This window comes from Parasteatoda tepidariorum, chromosome 2 (genome assembly GCF_982258835.1).
Source record: "Parasteatoda tepidariorum strain Cologne lab strain chromosome 2, Ptep-v5.0, whole genome shotgun sequence".
Taxonomy (NCBI): domain Eukaryota; kingdom Metazoa; phylum Arthropoda; class Arachnida; order Araneae; family Theridiidae; genus Parasteatoda; species Parasteatoda tepidariorum.
In genome coordinates, this window is record NC_141756.1 from 90,469,871 (window position 1) to 90,492,279 (window position 22,409).

General features: G+C 29.3%; 2 protein-coding genes across 3 annotated transcripts in view; both read left to right on the forward strand.

Moving 5' to 3' along the window:
• The window catches only part of LOC147815897 (blastula protease 10-like), a 33,618-nt gene extending 29,228 nt beyond the window's left edge, over nt 1–4,390 (forward strand). Inside the window, exons 7-9 of the mRNA XM_087157710.1 lie at nt 1,066–1,166; nt 2,615–2,757; nt 4,180–4,390. Of these exons, the coding sequence (XP_087013836.1) occupies nt 1,066–1,166; nt 2,615–2,757; nt 4,180–4,306 (371 nt within the window). The 3' untranslated portion in view covers nt 4,307–4,390. The remainder of the gene's footprint in view (nt 1–1,065; nt 1,167–2,614; nt 2,758–4,179) is intronic.
• A 4,276-nt stretch (nt 4,391–8,666) lies between these two features.
• Nucleotides 8,667–22,409, forward strand: part of LOC107449664 (blastula protease 10) — a 54,322-nt gene continuing 40,579 nt past the window's right edge. Inside the window, exons 1-2 of one of the 2 annotated variants that reach the window (XM_043049065.3) lie at nt 8,667–8,819; nt 19,274–21,592. In XM_043049065.3, coding sequence (XP_042904999.1) covers nt 8,789–8,819; nt 19,274–21,456 — 2,214 coding nt within the window. In that variant the 5' untranslated portion in view covers nt 8,667–8,788 and the 3' untranslated portion in view covers nt 21,457–21,592. Of the gene's footprint in view, nt 8,820–19,273; nt 21,593–22,409 lie in introns of those variants that run through there. The other variant, XM_087157711.1, reaches the window with a different exon arrangement.

Consider the following 22,409-nt stretch of genomic DNA (forward strand, 5'->3'; position numbering starts at 1 on the left):
GAGCTTGAAGTTCATGTCTCATGGGAAATTTTAAGTAACGTAATACGTTAAATGTTAAAATGTGAATGAATTGTCACTAGTGAATTATGAGCTGCGCTTTATTGAGCAAAATGAAATTTAATCCTGATAATGGCTTATTATATTGTTTAATCTTTACTTTCTACTCGGAGAAACAAATCTAGTAAAACTATCGTACTGTATGGTGATGACATGTCTATTTATTAAAAAAGAGAACAACGACAACAACAAAAAAGAAAACAATTATTTACAACATAATTTTAATTAAAATACTACATAATTTTGGTTATGGAAACTAAAATATAACTAAACTCAGCTGCGCGACAGCCCACAGAGGGCCAAGGCCTACTGCGCCCATCTCAGTTTTCTTGACGTTTGGGCTCTGGGTTGCAACAGCAGATGCTCCGGTTAGGTGGTCAGCAGAACACGAAACCCCCAGTGTTTAGTTTCCACGCATGCTTGGTACTCATTTATCGACCCACCGAAGGCCAGAGGATCGAACCAGGGATCTGTGGCACGACAGCGCGAAACGCTACCGCTCAGCCACCGGGCGTCGGAAAGTATTAAAAAGCCGGGAAAGTATAGAAAGCCTAAGCAGGACATCTCAATGTGTGAGAACTAAATGCTCAATGCATAAGCACGAAATATCAATGTGCGAGAGCTCAGTGCTCAATGCATGCACGTAAGATCTCAATGTGTAAGAACTAAATGCTCATTGCATAAGCATGAGTTCTCAATGTGAAAGAGCTCGGTGTTTACTCTCACAACAACTGATTCTTCATTATAACGCCTGACACAATGTTTATGATATACGTATATTTCAGAAATGTTGTTCGCATTTTAATAATGAGTGTCAAAATCTGAACATTTAACACATTATACAACGTTTCAGAAACTTTATTTTCAATGTTTAGTACTTAAAGAAATGTTATCTAATTTTTTTTAATTTAGTGATAAAGGCTCTACGTTGGTATTAAACATATAACCATAGCCATGAAAGCTTAATCTTTACAATAATATTTTGAACATTTTATAAACTTTTTACAGGATCTATTTCTTGTGGTGGGGATATTTCTCAAGAAAAGATAATAGAAACACCTGGTTATCCTCAAAGAATTCCGAACGACAGTTGCGCTTGGCAGATTAAGGTAAACAGGTTAATTTAAATTTTAATAAATTGTCCCTCACACATAAAAATTTATCGTTTCCTAAGACGTGAATACAATTGAAATTTCTACTAATCTGTAAATCACTATAACGAGAAAATTTATTGTGTTTAGATTTTAGTATAAGAAATAATATGAATATTATAAAGACGATATTATTAAATCAAGGATACTAATAAAGATATGATTATTACATATTTCTAACAATTTCTTCGAGTAGTTTTAAGCAAAATTTTACAACTTAGTACGTAAAGTTTTAAATCTTAATTGTTAACTAGACAATTATAATAATTTAGAAAATAAAGAATGAAGCACACATCCAAAAATAAAAAGACAGAAAGTCATTCTAAATCACCAACTTCTTTCTTGCATCAAATACAAGTGTTTTCAGTTTTATATTATCGCCATCAAAATAAACATGAATATTCTACACTGTAAAAAATTTCGGATCAAACTACGGTGTTAAGTACCGGAACTCATCAACTTGGGTGCATCATCCGTAAAATCCATTTTCCGTAAAATTCTATTACAGTTAAAAAAAGTTATCCGTAAGAACAGTTATCCGTAAAATCTATTTTTACTAAAAAATAATATACCTCAATTTTTACAGTAATATTTATTTAATAGAAGAAATTCAGTGATTTTATAGTAATTATTACCATAAAAATTACGATATATCATATTTTTCGTTCCAAACATGTTCTGGTAAAAGTGGATTTTACGGGAAAAAGTACCAGCACCCTAATTTCTAGCATTTTTTACCATAATTTGATCCGGAATATTTTACACTGCATGTCCCGCAGCATCAATGGTGCTTGTCATATTTGTTTAATTTAAATTTTTCCAAATAATAAGCAATATCTGCAAAAATACAGAGTATAAATAAGGGGCCGTTCAAAAAGTACGTACATCCCGAAGGGGGGGGGAGGGGATTTGCTATTATGTACGGTTTTGTACGATGGGGAGGGGGGGAGGTATTATACAAAGTACGTACTTCATAAACATACACCAAATTTAAATTTGACTTTATCCTACACCCTCCTTAAGTAAATATTTAATTTTATTTAAAACATAATTATTTTAATTTTTATGAAAAAGGGGGGTAGACTAATAAAATGTACGTACTCTAAGGGGGGGGGGGTAAGACCTTATGTACGGTAATGTACGAAGGGGGGGAGGGGTTTAAAATTTCTCCATTTTTGTGTACGTACTTTTTGAACGGCCCCTAATGTGTTTTATAATATACAAATAATACCTCATAAAGTATATCGCCATATTTTTCATGCAGTTATATTTATGTTAATAGTGAATAAAATATTTATCTTTTTCTCCAAGACAATACTTTTACTTTATAATTTAAAACTAAATTTCTTGTCTGTTTTATTTTTATTTCTAAGAAAATACTGTAAATTATTAATATAATTTTTCAGGCACCTCAAGGCAACAAAGTTGAAGTTACTTTTGAAGATTTTAGCTTTCGTTCAAGAATGGATAAACCGGGCAATAAATACAACGGTTATTGTGTTTTTGAACATGTGGAAATTCGAACATCAAATATGGAAGAAGGAGAATTGTAAGAAAAAAAATCACCATGGAAATTTATATGATAGTTATAAGACTAAAAAATATTTTTATGTTAAGCTCATTTACAGCGTTAATCTCAGCGTAATATAAATTTAAAAATAACCAGTCGTAATATGAGTCCAAACATAACATTCATTTATAATATTTTTTCAAATTTATAATTATAACATTTTTAATAATTATACTTATTGCTTTTCATAGTGCTGTTTTCTGATTTTTGTTTTACAAGTTTAAATAGTATGATTCGCTTTACAAGAAAATAATATGATTACAACTACTAAAATATAATAAAATTTGACGTGTTCGGGCTTATGTCCATGTAGAAAGAAACTATTATTTATGTAAATTTTAATAATAATAATGCTATAATTATTAATTAATTAAATTTTAATAATAATAATATTATAATTAAAAACAGTTTTAAAATTTTCAAGCGAATAGAAATATTGATTTTATGTTATAAACTGAATTACACAAACCTTCATTAACTCACATGAAAAATCATTCTGATGCAAATGTAAGCATAAAATTTGTAATTTTACATAAGGTACATTAAAAAAAAATAGTTACATACTTTAAATACACTTACAAACCAATTTAAATAATACCATTACTATCAGTGCTATTTGTACCAACATATTTTTACATTTTAGTAAAAATGCTTAAACTACAAATATATATATATCAACAAGTTGTAAGATATATGGTAAAAATAATCTGATAAAATTTCTGCACTGTAGGGTAATGATATTTCTTTTAAAAAATACTGGTTCTAAAAACCAAAATATACGGTATTTAAACCACATGTTTGGTAATTTTTCCATTCATATGGTAATAGTTTACCGAAAACTTTGACTTTCAAAATTGTAGTTCTTATTACAACACATTTAGTAAAAAGTACAAAACTAATATAATAAATTTTATCGAATAAATGGTTTTTATGCCATGCTCTAAGGTATCATGATTTACCAAAGCTGAGTTATCATGATTTACCACGAGCTACCAAATTTTACCACATTTGCCAAATTTTTATATAAAATTCTATTTTATCATTAATTTTACCAAGAAAATCTAAAAATCGCTTCGGTATAAATTATAAAACTATTTTGTGTTCCAATAAAGCCCGAAACACGTTAAATTTTATTATATTCTGGTAGTTTTAATCATATTATTTTCTCAGTGTATATGCATTTTTTTAAAAAAAATTTTTAAAATAAAATAAATGTAGTTGCAGAAATATGTTGTTTAAAAAATTGAAAATATTAAACATATCAAAAACGACGAAACTTATTTCAAAAATCACTTAATCTAAAATGTTCCAAAAAATAAAATTCAACATATTATTGAGAGTCAATTTTAATCAGACTTAGTTATGTTTCTCTTAAAATAATAATCTTTGTTTTACTTTCAGTTTCTGTGGGGAGGATATTCCAAAAATGTCAAAAATGATTTCAACATCGAATACGTTTCTCATTCTCATTAAAGCTGACAGCAAAGGACAAGGTCGAGGACTAAAAGCTTCTGTAAAATTTGTGTGAAGGCACTATATTTCTTAGATGTGTCTGCACCTGTATTTAAATGATTTTTACAAAGCCATGCAATAAAATTTTTATTTTGTGTAACCGTATTTTTTCATTTAAATTTTTTCTCAGCGATTGGAAAAAAAACAATGTCAATATATATAAATGTTAATACAGAGAATATTCAACTCGCTTTACTAATCCCGATAAAGTTTAATACAGTAATAGTCTTTAGAATAGAATATTTTTGTGAACGGAATTCTGTCTATTTCATTGTGATTAGGAAAATATGCGTTTTTAAAAATCACGTTGTCACGGAATTACCGCCAAGATAGAGAAAAATTATATACCTGTCAGTGTGAGTATGCAGTGTTCCAAAGCAAGTTTATATTAATAATTGTTTAATATATGTGCATTCAACAAATTGGTTTCCATGTGATTGAAATAAGAATTGGTAACGTTTTTCCAAAAGTTTTAAGGCATTAAGATAAAGAGACTGGATTTCTTTACGCATCATTATGTTTAGAAAGAAAGTATTTATATTCAAATCCATTGATGTGTGTATATTTAAACATGTGTATAATACACACACATGTGTATATTTAAACATGTTCAAATATATTCAAGCATATTCATATTAGAGATGGCACCGGCGACGCATGCTAGGGCTTGTTTACTGAACAAAACGATATTGGGCTTGGACAAGCTCGTATTCATAATAAAATTCTCATCCTTTAAACCAGGCTTTCCTAAAGTGTGGCACGCGTACCCCCTGGGGTACGGGAACTGTTTAGCGGGGGTACGCTTTCTTATGCGAAATTTCTTGCAACAAACGAAAATTTCAAAAAGTTTTTTTTAAAAGCAAAACTAGCCATGAAAATTTACAATAGCGTATTTTTCTATTGATTATTTTTTTGCAAAGTTAACAGTTAATAATTCGTGGTGTCAACCGCCAGTTGTGATTTTTAACTTTTGTGCAATTTTCTATAGTAAAGGTTTGTAATAAATTCTACTTATTTTGATTATTTTCATAAAATATAATTTTTATCCCTAACTTAGAATATGAATTGCTGGTTAATATTTACAAAACTTTGCACTAAAAAGGAAAAACAAACACGTTTTTAAAAAAATACATAAATTTTTTTAATTCGTGGTGCACAGCGTAACGAAAAATTTAGAAAAGGTACACAAAAGTCATAAGTTCGGGAAACACTGCTTTAAACAAACGTTTATTTCCATTATTAAGCATTGAAAATGCAAAATTTATAAGGTATAAAAAGTTTAGTGATCAGCTTCTTTTGTTCGGTGCTTTTGTTTTGTGACGCACTAATTGTCAAATGACTTTTATTTAGCTGAATATTTAATTTTTTTTTTTCTGAATTTTTGTTATCTTGGAGTTTTATGTATCTGAGTTTTCCTCTTCACTGTTGCTTTCACAGGTTGGTGACAGGTGGTAAGCAGGTAAACAGGTGGGAAGTTTTTAATTTACTAATTTCTTTGTTTTGACATCAAAGCCCAAGTGACAAGATCTCAAAATTTCACCTTTTTCGAAAGTACATCTCGGGCTCACGTGGACTCGAGCTCTAAGTAATCCTATGTGTCTCGGACTCAGGAGTACTCAGATTAAAATTCTTCTGCCCAAGACGCCCAAAGGTGAGCCCGAGTTCATCTCTAATTCTCACACACTTACGCATTAACAAATACATTATAGTTTAGTAACACTTGGGGTAACTTTTTCTTACCCTTCCGGTTCAATATTGAATCACAATATTCTTACCATTTACGCAATTATCGAGCAAACTTGCATAAACCTTGAAAACGTGATAAGCTGAAGGATATTACGTTCAAGTTGAGCAATATTGTGGTGCAATCAAGTAAATTTGAACGACAGTAAGGTTAAACTTCGCAACATGCGAAGATTGCAGAAATTCGGGCTATAATATGGATTAGAGCTTTAAATCTTTCCTAACTTAACTCTTTACAGAGAAGTAAATGTCATCTAAACGGTTAGAAGAAAAACAAATGAATTTCAGATTAGAGTATAACAAGTAAAGTACGTAAAAATAAAGAGTAAGTGAAATGTTCCCCAAATATAAAGAGTATTATGAGTAAACTAAGGAACCCCGAATATAAACCAAAGACAAAATTTTTGATTGGACCATCAAGATATTTTAATGTTAGTTTCTTTATGGCCCATCACTATTTCATTGTAACCATCATCCAACAATCATATGGCAATGAGTTTTGAAGGGCTAGCAAACTTTCCATCATTTCATGTTGGAAGATGATGGTCAATCAACATGTCATGTTAGAAATTCTTTGATACTTAAAAGGATTTTATCTTGATGCTTAAAAGGATGGCATAAAAACCATACATTCGGTTAAATTTGCATTACAGTTTCATAATTTTTTACAAAATGTATGGTAGTAAGAGCTGTAATTTTGAAAACCGGAATATCATATATACGAAAAAATTACCGATTTAAATATTGTACATTTTTATTTCATTCACCAGAATTATATATATATATATATATATATATATATATATATATATATATATATATATATATATATATATATATATATATATATATATATATATATATATATATATATATATATATATATATATATATATATATATATATATATATATATATATATATATATATATATATATATATATATATATATATATATATATATATATATATATATATATATATACATATTTTTCTTTCTTTATTTTTTTTTTACCAGAAACGTCATTACCATAAAGTGCGCTAATTTTACTGGAATTTTTCCTCCGTGTACACTCCCAATAAACTCAGTTAAACCTTGAACCATGATGTCAGTACGTTCAGCCATAATGTGGTACGGATATTCCATCATTTTTATTGGATATTAAATTGATCCAAAAAAATTAACTAAACATTGACTATCATAGTATTGCACTATTCAAACTTACTAAATTACTTACTATACCATAAAATAGTGTTACTATATCATAAGTTAATTACTTAGCACTATATTAATTTTGCAGTAATGGTAAGACATGGTGCAAAATTTAAATTACATTATGAAATAATATGAAATTAATATTAATTTTCGAACTAAAAGGTTCTTTTTCTGATTAAAAAGACTTAATAATTAAGTGAACGTGATAAATTCCCTTGTGTCTTTTTCTACTCATCTTCATATAAACTGGTATAGCAAGTCAAGAAGTTTTTTGGATGGGGTTCCTAGGGCGAAAAAAGAAGTTCGTGGACGCCAGATACGATTCAGATTTTTGAGTTGAGGTGAAAGGGAGAGGATATTGAGTACGACGTATTTCTTAACAGGGGTTTATTGTGAAATGGTTTTGTTTAGTTATTTTTTTCTCTCTATTTAAACAGATAAGATTCTGAATCGCTAATTGGGGTAAAGGTAATGGGTCAGACCTTCACGGTCGAGCCTTCTCCGGACAAAACTTCGCCAGAGCAAAGATTCGCGTGAACATAACTTCGACAGGACAAAACAAGTATACAAATTCTGAAATTAATGATTAGCATTAAATTATATTTAATTTATACATTAACTTCTATAGAAAATTTTTTTTATCTGTTATATAATTTAAAAAAATTCAAATTCATAATTACATTAGAATAATCCCGATAAGTAACTAAAATTAAACTTTATTCATCATTTATTATTGAATTTGAACAATAATCATGATACGTCTGTCTTTAAAGTGTGGATATTTCATCCTGTTTTTTTTTTCTTGTCCACTCTTGCATTTTTTTTATTCGCCTTTTGCTAGCAAATTTGGCTCTTATATAAATATTAAATGAAATATTATCTGTAATCAAATGCCAAATTATAAGTTGCTTAGTTTTATTCTACATATTGCAAATAGTTTTTCAATTAACTAGTTTTGATAGCTGATATTAATTTTTTCTATTTAAGATCAAATAATAAATTTCACAGTCAAATACTAATCGACTCATTAAATATAATAAATTAAAATCAAATACAATAATAATTAATTAACTGAATTTAAATGAACTTTAAAAGGAATCTTTATTTCTTATGCGATGTTAATTTTTCTGCATTCCATGACTTATTAGTTTAATTATTTTACTCGTGTTTAATTTGCAAAAAGAAAAATGTCACAGTCAAATAATAATGAACTTTCTGAGAATTTGCCATGAAAAGATTCTCCCCATGTAATCTTCTCAAAAGTATTCAGAATGAATGTGAATTTACTAGTAAGTACTGTTGCTTTGGAATGCAGCAATAGAAAAGGTAGATAAGAAACCATTCATTTGAGAGTTAGTAAGGGTGTGGTTATTCAAGGAAGTGAACAATTCTTATTGGACATTGATGAATGGGCAACATATGCACCTATGAATGAACTGCTCTGCAATGTACGGGGGTTAGTCTTATGAGTACAAGGCTCTCCTCAAGAAAAGAAATATAGTTTAGTGTATTCAGAGGAACGTGGTTATAACTGTAAGGATGGGAAGTTATGCTATTGGAAATGATGATGGTAAGTACATATATAGTTGAATTATTATAAAAAAATTCTTAATGTGAAGATTTATTTTCGGTATTTACTGAATTGTAATGCGAATTAGATAAGCATTTCCTTATTAATTTTGGAAAAGAAGAGCATTTTTCGTATTTTATTTACTTTTTTCCCTCTAAAAATCGAAAATGATGTTTCTCTTAATGAGGTGACCAAGTTCGAGTCCCAGCTGCTGCTGGTTGATACGAATCCTGCTGCTTGATCACACCAACCACAGTGCTGATATAAAATATCCTGCGTGGCAGACGGACCCTTTCTTATCGTGCTATCCAGGAGAGGTTTTTGTGGTTTTCCTCTCCATGTAACGCACATGTGGATTAGTTGCAAAGTTAGACGGCTATGGAGATCAGCAGTGATAGTCGTAGACTTAGAATATACACGTGGTTTATGAATGGGTTATAAATCTGAATCAATCCCTTCATCCCTATTTTCATATTCTAGCTAATGAGACCAGCTTAAGAAAAAAAGTAAGGAACGGAAGTTAAAATTTTTTATTAAAATGCAGGTATAATGCAGATTATATAATTATTTAACAACAGCTTTTGGTAAAATAAGTCATTATTTCATCACAATCGGGAATGCCAATTCATTTTTTAATAGTTTATGAATACATTGCGAATACATAGTTTATGACTATTTAAGAAATACAATTAGATTAATTGCTTTGTAAGTAAATATATTATAATATTTCAATTTTTTAATAAGAAGTAAAATGCAAAATACTTAATTGCCTTCAATTATTAAATATGAACTTGAAGTCAAAAGTGATATTTCAAAATATTACATAATTAAGATATATAAGTCCAATTTCATAAGAATAATGCAGATAGTTTATAATTCTTGATTTGTTGATTTAATAACATTTGCGTCATCAAAGTTGGAATACATCAGCGATTGCGACGAGTTTAGGAAAATAAAAAAAAATTAAAAAAATCTAGTTTTAGGCACTTTTTCAAAAAACTTCAAAACTTCTTTGAAAAAGTTGCACAAATTGCTCCCGCTTATCATTTATTTTTATTAATTGTTATTTTTAAAAACATTTTTTTCTTCTTGCAAAACATGGTTTTATGCAAATTATAAAAATGTATTTCTTAAAAGCTACGATTATTGCATATTTTACAGTCTTTCTATTTTTTTTTTTTTTTCTGTTTAGAAAACTAAATGCCTACAATTTTTTCAATCCTGAAACACCCGCGTATAGTTTTTTTAATAAAACATTGTTATCTTTTGTTAAACTTCCGATGCAGTTATTTTATACTTCCAGTACTTGAAAAGAGAATTTAACATTTATATTTAATATTTATTTCAAATAAAATAGCTTATGCAGGTGTGTAAGTATTGAAATAGGTTTTTTCTCAAAACTTTTTAATCCTTTTACATATGGTTATGTTGGAAGAGCATAAAAGCAATACGTTATGCTATTTTTATATTTTTCATGTTATTCACGTTGCTCGTGTTATGCATTTATATCTTGTCTGTTCCTGTTACCAATCAAAATAAAGATGCATTTAGTTTCTTTTATGACATAAAATATTTTTAAATCAAATGCCCCGTGAATCCTAATAGCCGGATGATTAATAGCCGGAATGAATTATAATTAGTGATATAGATTTATAATTAAACTAATTAGTTTAAAATACAAATACGTATACTTTGTCAGTGAAGTATGCCAGGTATTTATTAGAAATAAATTTCTTAAAATATCAGTACACTAGTACCTAATGTAATAAGAAAATGTGGTATAACTACCACTAATAATATTAAATACCAATTCAGTAGTATATGAGACTTGTTAATTTGTTTTATGTAGAGGTACCCGTTGAGAAAAGAAAGATGCCATAGTCCAGGGATGGCGAACCAATGGCACGAGTGCCATTTATGGCACGCGACACAATATTTTGGGCACGCTACCGATCATGAAGTTCCGATATGAAGCATAATAACAATTAAATTAAAATTCACAAAAGACTGAACAATTAAGGCAAAACTATTTGTCGGCACGTCTATGACAACATAAATTTTTTTTTTAGAAAATATGGCACGTTGGTGCATAAAGGTTCGCCACCCCTGCCATAGTCGATAATAAACTCCCCACACTGATGACCTTCAGACGCGTCATAAACTCGGCGACAACGATAGATTGTCCCGATTAAGCAGTTGACCTGCACACAAAACAGCTGTCAAAAATTCGGTGTAGTAAGTGAGTTTCTCCCAGCTAACTAATGAAAATGAAAAAAATAATAATAATAATTTGCGAAATGATATAAATTAAAAAATTGATTAATAAATAAAACAGCATTAATCGATTAGTGGTATTCATTCATCCATTTCTATCACAGATAAAAATTCTGGAAGGGGAGTAATGTGACGTAACTACCACTAATAATATTAAATATCAATTCAGTAGTATGTAAGACTTGTTAACTTGATTCCATATTAAGGTACTGTTTGATAGACGAAGGTTAATATAGTTGATTCAAACATACCCCACTAAACTTTAACATTACATTAATTTCAGCATCTTGAAATCGATGTTGTTATATGTACTTAAAATTCAGCTACTTTTAAAACCCCTTAATAGTTTTCTATATTATCAATTCACAAGAAAGGTATATGTTACCTTTTTATATAATTTCATCAAATGAGTAAATTTCAAATAGTTAAACTAATGTCATAAAAAATTTCTTCAGAAATTTTATTAGGAATAACTTTCCTAGACAAACTTGACTTATTTCAGGGTTCAAGATAAGCAAGTGATGAGGTTACAAAGATTTTAGTTGCTTTTAATACATGAGATAAATACGATTCTTGTTAACTTACTTGAGAACCTGATAAATAACCCTCGTAAAACCACCTTTGACACCTAGATAGGTGTTCAACATACTAGAGTGATTAATTTGATATATTTTACTGTACTGTACTATGTATGATAAAAAGTAAAAACAAAGCAGCTTGGAACACAGTGTTTGTACAAACACATTTTTTTTTTAGACGTTTGGACATATTTTTCTTTCAAAATCTCCTAGAGAAAAAGCAAAATCATGTTTAAAAAAATGTACATATATGCTTCGTATTTAAAGTCAAGTACAAAGTGTTTTAGGCAAAAATAAAGATATTAATTTTGTTTCATTTATATTCTAATCATGTTGCGAGAATCATGTTTATATTCTTATCATAACCTTTTATGCAGCACCTTCTGTGATGAAATACATCACTGAATGTTGTATTATTTGTATTCTATTTGTATTCCATTCGTCATCAATATTGTCGTATATTAGCAATAGCTTACTAGCAAGTGACGTAATGTGGGTATCTCGATCCTTATTGGGTGCTTAAACGTGGCATTTCTGATAGCAACTGTTCTTTCTATTTTATTTCGAGTAAGCCAAGCCTGTCAATTATCAACTCTTTTAAGTGACGCATTTTAAATTTTTTGCACTACATATTTACACAGGGACTTAACAAAAAGACAGGCACGAAGCATAAACAAAGTAATTATGCAAGGAAGTTTGCCAGGTACTCAAAACAAAAATATATAGAATAAAATACATAAACAAACAATAAGTTAAGTAAAAAAATAGACGAGAAAGAATTATATTTCAACTAATTTGATGAGCGATACAACTCTGTATTTAATTAATTTAACGATAATTAACATTCTAGCTTATGTCTAGAGCTCATCTTTAATGCGCAGTTTTGTTAAGAAAGCTTAGCTGACGTCATAGCTCACATGTGTGGGTAGACTTTAGGAAGTCTTCTTCTTCCTAAAATGCAAGAACCCAATTGTAACACTGATAAACATTTGTAATTATTTATACAGACAGAAGTTTAAAAATTACACCAAACCAAGGAATATTGTACCAAATTAAAATAATTAGATTTTATATAGTATAAAATAGAAGTATTATTAGAATTTGCGATACAAGGCTTCTGACTATTGTAAAGATATATTTAATAATCACCATGTTCCTGTCGGTTATGATAATAATCATGAATATGCTGAAAAGGAATGATCATTTGCAGCATTTATTTTATTTTTAACACCATTTCTAAATTATGCTCATGAAGAAGTATGTATGATTGTATTTTGATCAAGTACTCATTGGTAAAACTTAAACTAAATGTATTTTTTTTATTAATTTAAAAGGCTCCGTGGTTGTTTCTCTTTCATCATTGTTTTGTTTTTGTTTTTTGCCTTAAAAGTCGATAAAAAAGATAATTTTGTTTATAAACTATACAATTGTTATAATTTTATGCAAACTCAATTTATTACTATGTTAATTACAACGAAATGAATGGATACCTAGATTTAAAAAATAATCAACTGCACTTGAGAAAAAAATTATACACTAAGAATACAGAATGAGTTGCATGATAAGAAGTAATAAATAAGAAGTAATTATGCTTGATAAAAATATATAACATGTTCACATAATAATATGTAACAATTACTTTAAATCACATAACAAATCAAATAGGAAACTGTTTTTTTTTTCTTCTCTTGAGCCTTTTATATAGCCTAAAAAGTTCAATACAAATGCTAAAATTTATGCCTGGCAACATCTAATCAACTAAACTTTTATTATTTATTTTCTTATTAGAGTTTACATCAAGAAAAGAAAGCTTATAAAATTTAGATCTCAAGGGGAAACTTTTTTTTCTAAAACAATAGTCATTACTTTAAGCAAGGAAAAATTAAAAAAAAAAGCTAAAAACAGCATTTAAAATTGGAAATACTTTCGAACAAATAGAAATTCAGAAAAAAAAAATTGCCTTAAATTCGTACAGGAAAATGGATTTTTCTGCAAATGCATTTCTGCAAAATTGCAGAGAGTCCCACGTGGTATTTTCTACTACAATTTTAACAGTTGAAATTCTTGAACTATTTAACGAATGTTAAATCTTTATTTATTCTCTTGTGCATTTTTCTTTAAATTTTGTAAATTCAAGTTTCGAAGTGCGTGTTTTTGCAGAATGAAATAGAATGTAACTTATTGCAAAAAGACTGAAACATTAGAGAGAGAAAAATACAATTACAAAAACTTTCAAATGAATTAGAATTTCGAAAAAAATTACTTAAATTCAGCACGTCAAATTTTGCAGTTACATTCCCTTTTGTTTCAGAGTAACCAGCATTCCAGCGAAAATTCTATTGTTTTTATTTCATTGTACTCTTTGTACATTTTTTTCATACCTTTGTAACTTCAAGTTTCGAAGTCTTATAATTTTGTTCAGCAAAGCAATTGCTGTTGTGGTTTATTCCTCAATGTCCAGTTGCAAGCTAGACCATTTCCAAGAGGTCATGAATACTTATCATATTCTAGATAACGGGCTTAACTGCGTCTGTTTTGTGCGATGTAGCCCAGGTTGGTCTAGTTACTCGTTCTCTGTTTCACTCTCGGCTACTGCGATTTTTCTAATTTTGTTTTTCACTTTTATTTTCTCTTAAGATACTTTCCTGTATTTTTCAGGTTATTTTTGTTTTCCTTATTCACGTCTGCCGAATCTTGAGAATGGGCCCCTATTTTAGAGCGCATGGAATATTTGCTTCAAACAAAGAATGGCAATAAAACTTGACAGTTTTCGAGAGCTTAAAAATAAACACCTATTCTCCAGACTTCGTGACGTGGACAACAGTAGCACAGTATATTAAAGTAAAATACTAATCACGGTATTAAAAAAAGTTACGCGTAAGAAAACGGTTATAGCTTTTAGGTTGCAAAAAATATTATAAGATTAGTAAAAACTATTTAAAAAATCAATGCAATAAATTTTTTTTACTGCTTATCTTAAAAATCAATTTTTTTAAGGATGTGTTAAACAATTAGGCCTACAATTGAAATTTTAAAAGTTGAAGTAGACAGTCACTCTCGGAATTAAAGTTAAGTAGTTATAAGGTCAACTATTTCGAAAAAATTGCATGGGACTTTTAATAGTTATGGGGCCTAATAGTACTATATTTGAATATAAAAATAGTATTTTATTTTAAGCCATTTATTTATTATAAAATGAAAAAAGTATAAGAACTAAAAAAATTAAATATTAATTTAGCTTTCATGCGTTTTCTTTGCATATTAAGTATGAGAACTCCACTTTTGCTCTCATATTGAAACAAAACAAAGTTTAAAGTTGAAACGAAGTTTAAAATAAAAAATGATGCATTTTGTGAAAATAAATTTTTTTTAATAGATATATTAGATGGTAATTAAAAAGTGTAAATTGTTCTATCTGCTAGGCTTGTAAAAAGTTTGTACTTCATGAACCAAACATATGACATTATAAATGGTTCTTTGCATTTCTTTCTAGAATATTCTTTATTGATGAATCCATACAGTCATAAAATTCAACTACTCAGTTAAAAAAATTTAAATAAGTGAAGAGAAATGAAAATCTTCGAGCAGCAGTAATTAACTATGCGAAAACTTATATTTTTTATTAAGTTCTCTCATGACATTGTATTTATTAAAGTATTTTACACAAATATGAAATATGGTCAAAGAGGAATTTTTAGTTTCTGGAAAGTCATTCTTTAGTGGTTATGTGGTATTTTTCAGACAGATGGACCTGGAATTAATTACTTTTAATTTTTCTAAAATACTGAAATAATATTTCATGATTTTATATTTTTGTACTTGAACATATATTCAAGGCATATGCCTGACTGAGATATATGTTATGTAGAAAAACCATTTAAATTTCCTTAAACCTTGAAGATGAAAACTTTTCTTAAAGCAATCAATAAAAGACACATAATAATAAAAATAAATCATATGTAATGTAAATCATTTCTTCATTTATTTTATGTATTTTTCAATACTGAAATTTTGAGGAACCTTTTTTTTAAAATATATATTCACATTTAAACGGTGAAGCCTAATATAGTTTCTGAAGGCTTTCTTCTCAAGACTCTCAATTATGATATTTATTTAATTTATGTCCCTGATAATGATACACCAGATTTTAAACAAATTCTTTTCAACAAAACTCAGCAAAAAAAAATCTCAATCACAAATGTGTAGTTCTATGCGTAAAAAGGATGATAAATATTTATTAAAAGCATCATTTAGGAATATTCTTTACTTAATTAGACTTAATGTATTTGAATAAAATCTTATGCGCTTTAAAACCGTATATTGGCAAATTTTTTTTTCGTCAGCTTATTAATCGCAAAAAAAAGTATCCATAATTTTTTTTTTGTAAATTTTCATATTTCTACAAGATTAATAGAAGTTACATTGTTTAACACATCCATTATATTTAAAAAGTTTAAATTTAAATTTTAGATTAAAATTTTTAACTTATTTTACAGCTCTCGAAGACAAGAAGTGTTAATACAAGAATGTAATATAATAGGCCCTTGTAAAAAGATAATAAAAATGGTAAAAAACACTTCAACTTAATTTAAAATGTAACCGAAACATCGACATTTAAAGTTTGTATCCAATATGAGTGTGATATTTGACTTGCTTACAGTTCAATTTGATCAAGAAAAGTGCTTGTTGCACGCACTTTCATATTTAATTATTTTTCATTCGTTATGTCAGTGCACTTTAAATAATCACCAAATATTAAATAATAGTATTAAAACTACACGCAGTTTTAATATCGATACTGTGGAAATAAGTATGACTATTGAAAGGGATATATATATATATATATATATATATATATATATATATATATATATATATATATATATATATATATATATATATATATATATATATATATATATATATATATATATATATATATATATATATATATATATGTATATATATATATATATATATATATATATATATATATATGTATATATATATATATATATATATATATATATATATATATATATATATATATATATATATATATATATTTGTGAGTGTGTGTGTGTGTGTGTGAATTTTGACTATAAGCAGGCCGCGAGAAATAGCATCGCTTCAAGTGATGTAGTTATTAATCTATATGAATTCCACACCAAGCTCGCATCTACCACAGTGCTGACGTAAAATATCCTCAGTGGAAGAGGATCATGGGTTAAAGTTCTCTTGCCATCAGATTAACCAAAGCGGTTTTTGTTGTTTTCTACTTCATATAAGGCAATTGCGGTTAAGTTTCATCAATAAGTTTTCCACGATAGCTAGTTCGATCCAGGAGCTCTTTTGTTTTGTGTTGGATTAAAAATTGCTAAGTTACGGAGTTGAATATTAGTAGGCGTAAACCCAAAAGTGCGACGACTGTTTAACGACGGTTATAAAATAAAATAAGATGGATTATGTTTAGATTAAAGTGTAAGCAAAAAAATTCTGCTACATTTAACTTACCCATATTGAAACAACCACCTTATAATTTTCACAGAATCTTAAGCACCCCTAAGAATGTCACTTACCTGGTTCTTCCACTAAGCTCTTCAATAGTGTCAGTATTCGCGTTTCAGATTTGTGCATTACAATTTTCATAAGTAGTACAATTTTCTCAATTCAGAAAAAGAATATTTTGTGTGATAAATACTTTTTTTTAAGATGTCAAATGTGGTTATAATGTATGCATTAAAAGGATCATGATTTTAAGAAACACGTGGAAATCCAATAATAACCTCGTAAAACACGACCAAAAAGTCACTTAGATTAACTATAAACTAAACATAAATAAAGAGCTTTACAAGTGATTACTAAAATTTGAAATTCACATATCATAATTTTGTCGAAATAAAAATATTTTATTTTATAACCGTCGTTGAACAGCCAACCCAATTTCATGGGTTTACGACTACTTACGTTCAACTCCGTAGCCTTGTAATTTTGAACCAATCCAGAAGACAAGGAAACTCCTGGATCAGTACCCCCAGAGGTATTGATTTGTTGTGGGAACATGGAGGACTTTGAGACTCGACAGATTCAACGTGCATCAGTCACCATTTACTACACGGGGAGTCTTCGGCCGGCGAGGATCGAACCCACGACCTCTTGGATATGGGCCCAGCGCCCTACCGACCAGGCTATCCCGGCCCTCGAAATAAAAATATTGGGATTTTTAAAATTTCGTTCGTCGGAAATTCGTTGTGATAACCACCGAAAAAAGCGATCGAAAAATTGCATTGAGTTAGATTTCGCTCGGCAAAAAATGAGCGATTCAAAAATTCCAATACTTTTTTTACTTTCATTTTAAGATGTTTAAAAATCTTGGCACGATTCTATTCTCTTGGTAGGGACATAGAATATTAAAACACGGTTAAACATAATCTTAGATGATATTACAATTTTATTCGATTTAATAATAGATTTTATAGCTCTTTTTTTTTCATTTAAGTAATAATTGCTTGATAATTATTAAATATATTATTCCATATCAATTTATACATATATGTAATAAAATTGTATCAATTATTCAATGAACTTACTAAAAAATGTTTTTAAAAAAAGGCAAATGTATAACCTCATTTTATCAGAAACATGATTTTATAAAACTCAACATTCGTTAAATATAATGTTTATTCGAATCTCTTTGCTAAATTACGAGTAAATTTTCAGATGACTTAAAAGGAAACATCGTTATTTCATAATTAAAAAAAGGATTAACATTTGGCTCTCAGCGGAAAAAATATGAATGAAATTTTACGATACGCATGCTTCAGTCACGCACGTTAACCACATATAAACATTAATCTTCCCATTTAAATGTTTCTACACCAATCGCTCTGCATAGTGCGCAAAAAAGAAGGTAAAACGAATCACACTGAATAACTTATTAATAGTTCAAGGGAGTGAACTTAAATATGATAATCAATTAGTGCAGGCTATATTTATAGTGACAAAATCAGACACTAAAACGTATTTTCTCTGAATTTCTTACCAAAATTAAGTCATTCTGAAAACAAATGTGCATAGTTCATTGACTTCAACTTCTTTTTTTTTTAAATTATTAAAATGTATTAACAGCATTTAGTCTAACTAAATGCGATTAATAAGATTTCTTAATGCTTATCACTTTTTATGAAATGTCCATAGCTAAAATCTTTCATCATACTGCAAGTTCAAACAAAATATAGAGATATCTTACGTATATATCAATATACGTCATATTTTATGCCTCCTGCAATTACCAGTTGATTGAATTACACGAAATTAACCACAAAGAAGTAGTTAATAATTGGTACTCAGAAATGTATTCAATAACGGATTTTTGAAAAATATCTTAAATTTAAAATAAATTATACCAATTTGCATTTAAAAGAAAAAATTGCTAAATTGCATTAGACATAGCGCAAGTATTGTTAACAATACTTCATTTCTCCTTAACTAGTAATATGTAGATTAAATGTATGACTTTGAATCGATGTATGCATTACGTTCTTTAAACTCTTTTTATTCGAATCTTTAATTCAAAACTAAATCTCGAATTGCATTTTACAGATGGCGTCCGTAAAGAAAAGAGATCTAGAAGTTGGACACTCAAAACAACGAAAACAGAATCGACTGAAATCGTCTTCATAAACAAGTTTTCTGAACCTCCTCCCCTGCAGCGTATTACATCAGTGTCGATTGCAATTGGGCTATGGACGGCACCTGATGTAAGGCATGAAATAACATCTTCTTTCTTGTCTTCGTTCTCAAACTATAGCAGAGATACGGCTGAGTTGGAGAGAAGAATATTAAACAAATTGTTCGATAGCTCTTTGCCCTCATCGCTGAAGACCGAAATCTCATACGTTATTCGACCCATTAAGTGGCAGTGGTTGAAAGCGCTTCGTAGTTTCTGTAGATGGACAGGATATCAAAGAAAACTTTGTGAGTATTGCATGAAGCGTGGTACAATTTATTGGACAGTTGAGGGGACAGTAGACATAGTGAAATCCCTTACGGAACTATTCGATAATGGAAGCTTAGAAAGCTTAGATATTTGCGATTTGTATGAGATAGCCTGCTCTCACTGTTTAGGGGAATATGCTTCAATTTTGTGGGAGAAAATTCCAGAACAATTTAGAAACAGCTTTAGAATGCACAGTGATGATTTGATAACATATTGGACATGTGTCCTCGAGAATAATTTAGGGAGTTTTCTAACTAGACTCAAAGATTACGAAAACATATACGATGATAAGTTTAGTATTGATGTAAATATGATTGCTTGCTCTATACGAATTGGTAACAAAGTTGCCCTAAAGTATTTTTGGAAGAAATTGTCGGAACAGGAGAAAAACGATCATTTGAGTAAGTGGCTTTTGCAAGCTACTCGATTTATTGATTTTCTAGATCATTCCCCATATCAGGATTCTTCAGAAGCTTTAGATGTTTTATGTTTTTTATTATCTTATGTCCATCGTATAACTCAAATGAACGAATTTTTTCGGAATCATTCTCGCGTATTAGTGTTTTTGTTCGAAAGTTGGCCATATCAAAGAATATTCTTGTCCACTATTTTTGAACTATTGGATAATCTTCAAGAAGACATTTATTCATCTATAATGCTGAATATTAGTTTTAAGATGAGTAAAATGGGAAATGAAGTAATGATTCTGAAAGAAATATGGAGTGCCAGTCCATTAAGACTAAGACAATCATTTCTAAAAAATAAATTTTTTTGCGTTGAAGTGTTGTTGCAGTTGCTGGAATTAGAAAATCTGAACATGGCTGTTAGGATGATAAACGATGCTTCCAAAGAAGAGATTAAAGCATTTATTTGCTTTATGTTTGGTCGGCCTGAATTCAATCGTGCTATTTATTCAAGCAATCTAAGCAATCTAAATTCGCTTCACGTGTTATTATCAAAATCTACCTTGCCAGCAGAATGTTATCCCCATAAAACCAGTCTTATAGAGCAAATAGAGCGAGATAGGCTGATATTATCGTGGCTTATTAGATTTAGTGATTGGCATATTTGTATTGAGTGGATATGTGATGGTAACATCCAAGCAGCTGAGTCCTTCTTGAGATGGGTATATCAATCTGTGCGAGTTGAAACCTTTAAGAAAACAATATCATCTCCACATGTTATCTATTTGACATTAATATTTTTGTCCAATTATGAGCATGTGGACCAGTTTCTGAATTGGTATTTCCAGACGGGAGAGGAAATTCAACAATTTAAAGCAGACTTTTTGCGAGAATTGGATAATTATTTTTTCAAGCGATTCATAGACATGCCGTTCATTGTATCAAAAAGAGAAGGCGATGTGTTACAAAAATTTATAAACTACAACTTGTCTTCTCTTGAAAACGTTGCAGAATTTCGACTTATTTGTCGTAGTTGTATAGAGTATGCACTGAGTAAAAGTTTTCTAGAAAGTGCCACCTTACTTTTGAATGCATCTTTTGATAATATCAATGAAGTGAAGCAATACAAAAATGAACTTATACTGTCTGAGAAAGGAATTAAAAAGGATCTAATCTTAAAGCAATCACTAACTGATGCTGAGTGGAATAACGAGAAAGAAATCGTAATGTGGTCCTCACCCCTGTCCCTAAATACAGTCGCAGAATTAAAGTCACGAATTCTGGAGCAGAAGACTAGTCACTCTTTCAAAGATGAATTGAATCTACAGATTTCAGCTCTGTTGGATTTACTGGAGAATGTTGTTGAGAAGGACAGCAGATGATAGCTGAACATATTTTTGCGATCAAAAAAGAATGCAAATAAAATCATATTCTCTGTCAGAAGACAAATCATATTCACTACGCAATCACTGTCAAACGATTAATTGTCTTATAATAAATATGTAACTCCATTTTTTAGTGCTAGTTGTTTAATGGCAATTAAACAATATCCGCTATACATTATTTGCCACAACTTCAATAACTAATTTATTTGCCACAACTTTATTTTTTTATTTTCGTTATACCTGAAGGAAAATCAGCAAAATTACGTGATTTATTTTTCCTCACTATTCCCAAAAAATAGTCTCTAGGAAGATATATATACAGTCCCTGGCTAATTATTAGACGCACTAAAAGATTCTATATATATATATATATATATATATAGGCTACGCTCTTTAATACAATGCTCCTCTCCGTAATACAACAAACTTACAATTATAACGACCGATACATGAAGTCGCATTTTCTCTTTGAAATACAAGTAACATTATTTCTGCGAGAATGAGACTATGAGTAACAAAAGCGTGGAGGAAACAGGAAATAGTCAAACTACTATTACTTTTGACTTTACCACTCAATAAACGTGAAACAACATGAGTTCAATAGGAATAAAGAAATAGTTTCGTACTTAAAGCACATTTTGAGAGCAATGTTTTTATTTTCTGACGAAATCTATTTACCTAAAACCTAGGGTAATGAAATTTCGTATCTCTCCTTTGAATAAACGTGAATCGTATTCTTAAAAAGATTTAATGTTTTTTCCTGTTCCTATCGATAACTTGATTTCTTCATCAACATTGGGTCCCGCAATGGACTGATCCTAAAGGCATGGTTCACAGCAGAACAGTCAAGCATCACTGGCCACGGTCAGTCAGCGGGATCGTGACTACTTTGATCGGTCTGTGTAGGGACTGAGGGTGCACGGTATCAGTCATCGTAAAACTGCTCTACC